Source organism: Orycteropus afer, unplaced genomic scaffold, assembly GCF_000298275.1.
Source record: "Orycteropus afer afer isolate SDZICR_OR568_19922 unplaced genomic scaffold, OryAfe1.0 scaffold00130, whole genome shotgun sequence".
Classification (NCBI taxonomy): domain Eukaryota; kingdom Metazoa; phylum Chordata; class Mammalia; order Tubulidentata; family Orycteropodidae; genus Orycteropus; species Orycteropus afer.
In genome coordinates, this window is record NW_006921717.1 from 1,536,839 (window position 1) to 1,539,548 (window position 2,710).

Genomic DNA, 2,710 nt, shown 5'->3' on the forward strand with positions numbered 1-2,710 from the left:
GGGGGAGAGGAGGGGGCAAAGGGTGGTGCGGGGAGCACAGGGCTCTCGGGGTGCAGGCTCTGGGGGCTGAGGCCCTTCTGCACGGCCCCGGCACCAGTGTGCCCACCCCCCTTGGTTCTGTCACCTGCTGCACTGGTGACAGGGCCGACCCAGCCCCAGGCCCCGGGCTCCATGGCCAGGCCGGGTGACCTCCCGCTCCTCCGTGGAGCACCTGCGGCCTCCCGGGCCCCCGGGTCCCCGACCACGCTCAGCCCGGGCCGGTGCTCTCCTCCCGGCAGCCCCCACGGTGCTGGTGGACGTGCAGGAGTCGGAGCCGGTGATGCAGGAGGAGATCTTCGGGCCCATCCTGCCCGTCGTGAACGTGCAGGGCCTGGCCGAGGCCGTGGACTTCATCACCCGCCGTGAGAAGCCCCTGGCGCTGTACGCCTTCTCCAACAACAGCCAGGTGCGGCCGGGGTGACAGGGGCAGAGGGGGTGCCACAGCCCACCCTGGGAGGCCATGACCATAGCCCCGGCCACCCGGTCCAAGCCTGCCCTGCAGAGGCACAGAGGAGTCTCATTTTGCCCCCACGTACTCCAGGTGTGGCCTCCCAGCTATCTGCCCTGGCCAGAAGAAGAGGTGTCCCTTCTGATAGGCCTGCCCAGAGAGGCCCCTTTTCCTAGATCATGCAAAAGTTCTCTACAGGGAGCAGCGGCTGTGTGGGGCGGAGGAGGCTGCGTGGACGCGCCTTGCTGGGTGCTGGCTAGCCTTCTTGCTGCGTCCTGCGGTCACAGTCATGGTCACGGTCACAGGCCTGCCCTCTAGGCCACAGGGCTTCCTTCATCTTTGTACGAAGGTCTCAGTATCCACCAGGGTGCCTCCGACACGTCTACGAAGGCATTATCTTTGTTTAAAAAAAAAATTAATTTCATTTTTGTTGTTGAAAATATGTATCGCAGAATGTACACCAGTTCAACAATCCGTCCGCTCACGATTCAACAACATTCCAGAACAACTGTTCTCACCCTTCCTTTTTGAGTCGTTCCCCACCCCCCCATGGACAGAAACTCACTGCCTCCACACTTCTGCTCTCATCTTCCACTTTTCCTGGTCAAGCTGGTTCCATATACATAGATCTTAAAACGACATAAGACTCAAGCGAAGGCACCTTTTTTTTTTTTTTTGTAAATTTGTATTGTGATGGGGCTGAAAGTTTACAGAGGAAATTCATTTTCCATACAGCAGTTCATACACATTTTGTTTCATACCATTGACTGCAACTCCCCACAAGGCAACAGCTCTCTTCCCATTTCCTCCCCCTTAGTTACCTCTCCCCTGTCCTTCCCTTCCCCTGCACTCCTGCCTCCTCCCCCAGCTGTCTCCCTGTGCAAACACTCCCTTCAGCTTTCCTACTGAAGGCATTATCTTGCAAAAAGTGCTTAGAGGGGAGAGGGCTGCTCAGTAGGGATGGGGTGGGGGATGTTGATGACCAGCCCTCCCACCTCCCCTAGGGGAGGGAGGGGGCCCTCCTTCTGGACCCTGCCACCCCGCCTCCCCCCAGGTGGTGAATCACCTGCTGGAGCAGACCAGCAGTGGCAGCTTCGGGGGCAATGATGGCTTTGTCTACCAGACTCTGTCATCCCTGCCGTTTGGGGGAGTCGGTGAGTCCCTGCACCCCACTCCAGCCAGCCCCTACTCCCCCCCCCCAGCTTCGGTGTGGCACCTTTGGCCCAGAAGTCCCCTTTTCCGTCCACATACTGTTCTAGATCTTGGACTAGAACCTGGTGTAGACTCTGGGCTCTTAAGGCCTTCAGCTTCCCTCCCTGAAAACGGCTCTCAGAATGACTGGCTCCTTCCAAGGTCTCTGCCACCTGGGGGCTTCTGGCCTGGGCTAGGGGCCGCTATGAGGCTGGCATGGCGGCTGGGTGGGCTGCCAACTCCGGTGTCCACGCAGGTCACAGCGGGATGGGCAACTACCACGGCAAGTTCTCCTTCGACACCTTCTCCCACCACCGCGCCTGCCTGCTCTCACACCCGGGCCTGGAGAAGCTCCATGAAGTGCGCTACCCACCCTACTCTGACCACAGGCGGCAGCTCATCACCTGGGCCCTGGACTCCCAGAGCTGCACCCTGCTGTGAGCCCCTGCCGCCTCCAGCACCGCGCCCCAGGCACCCTGCTGTGAGCCCCTGCCACATCTCCTGTGCTGAGCAAGGACTCCCTTGTGTCGTTCCTCCCAAAGGCAGAGCTATTTCTACCTCACAGCTCCCTTCACACCTAGTCGGGGGAACTGGGGATGTCTTCCCTGAAATGATCTGATCTCGGACCCGACTCATAGCAACCCCTCCTTGGGTTTCCCAGGCGGTATCACTACGGAAGTAGATTGCCCCATCTTCCTTCTGAGGAGTGGCTGGTGGTTTTGAACCGCCAGCCTTCTGGTTAGCAGTCAAATAAATGCCTTAGGCACTCTGTCATCAGAGCTCCCGATCTTAAACCTAGATCTAGCCAATTGGTGTGTCTCCCTCAAGTGTTTCACTGACAGAGATTCTCATGCTGTGTGTGGAATCTATAGGAAGGAGTGCAGTGATTGATTGGTAATGTCTGCTACGAGCACGTGAGGCGTGTGTGAATGTGTCAACCACGTCTGTCATCCCTGCTCTAGATCCCCAGGCGGACGTCAGACCTGACAGGCTCTAAGTCTGGCCTCCTCATTTGACAAATGGGGAACCTGG

The 2,710-nt window shown here is 58.6% G+C and overlaps 1 protein-coding gene across 1 annotated transcript in view; it reads left to right on the forward strand.

The window, feature by feature from the left end:
- LOC103200241 (aldehyde dehydrogenase family 3 member B2-like) overlaps positions 1-2,119 on the forward strand; it is a 4,652-nt gene extending 2,533 nt beyond the window's left edge. The window contains exons 7-9 of the mRNA XM_007944679.1: positions 279-445; positions 1,542-1,641; positions 1,935-2,119. Coding sequence (XP_007942870.1) covers positions 279-445; positions 1,542-1,641; positions 1,935-2,119 — 452 coding nt within the window. The remainder of the gene's footprint in view (positions 1-278; positions 446-1,541; positions 1,642-1,934) is intronic.
- Positions 2,120-2,710: the final 591 nt, after the last annotated feature.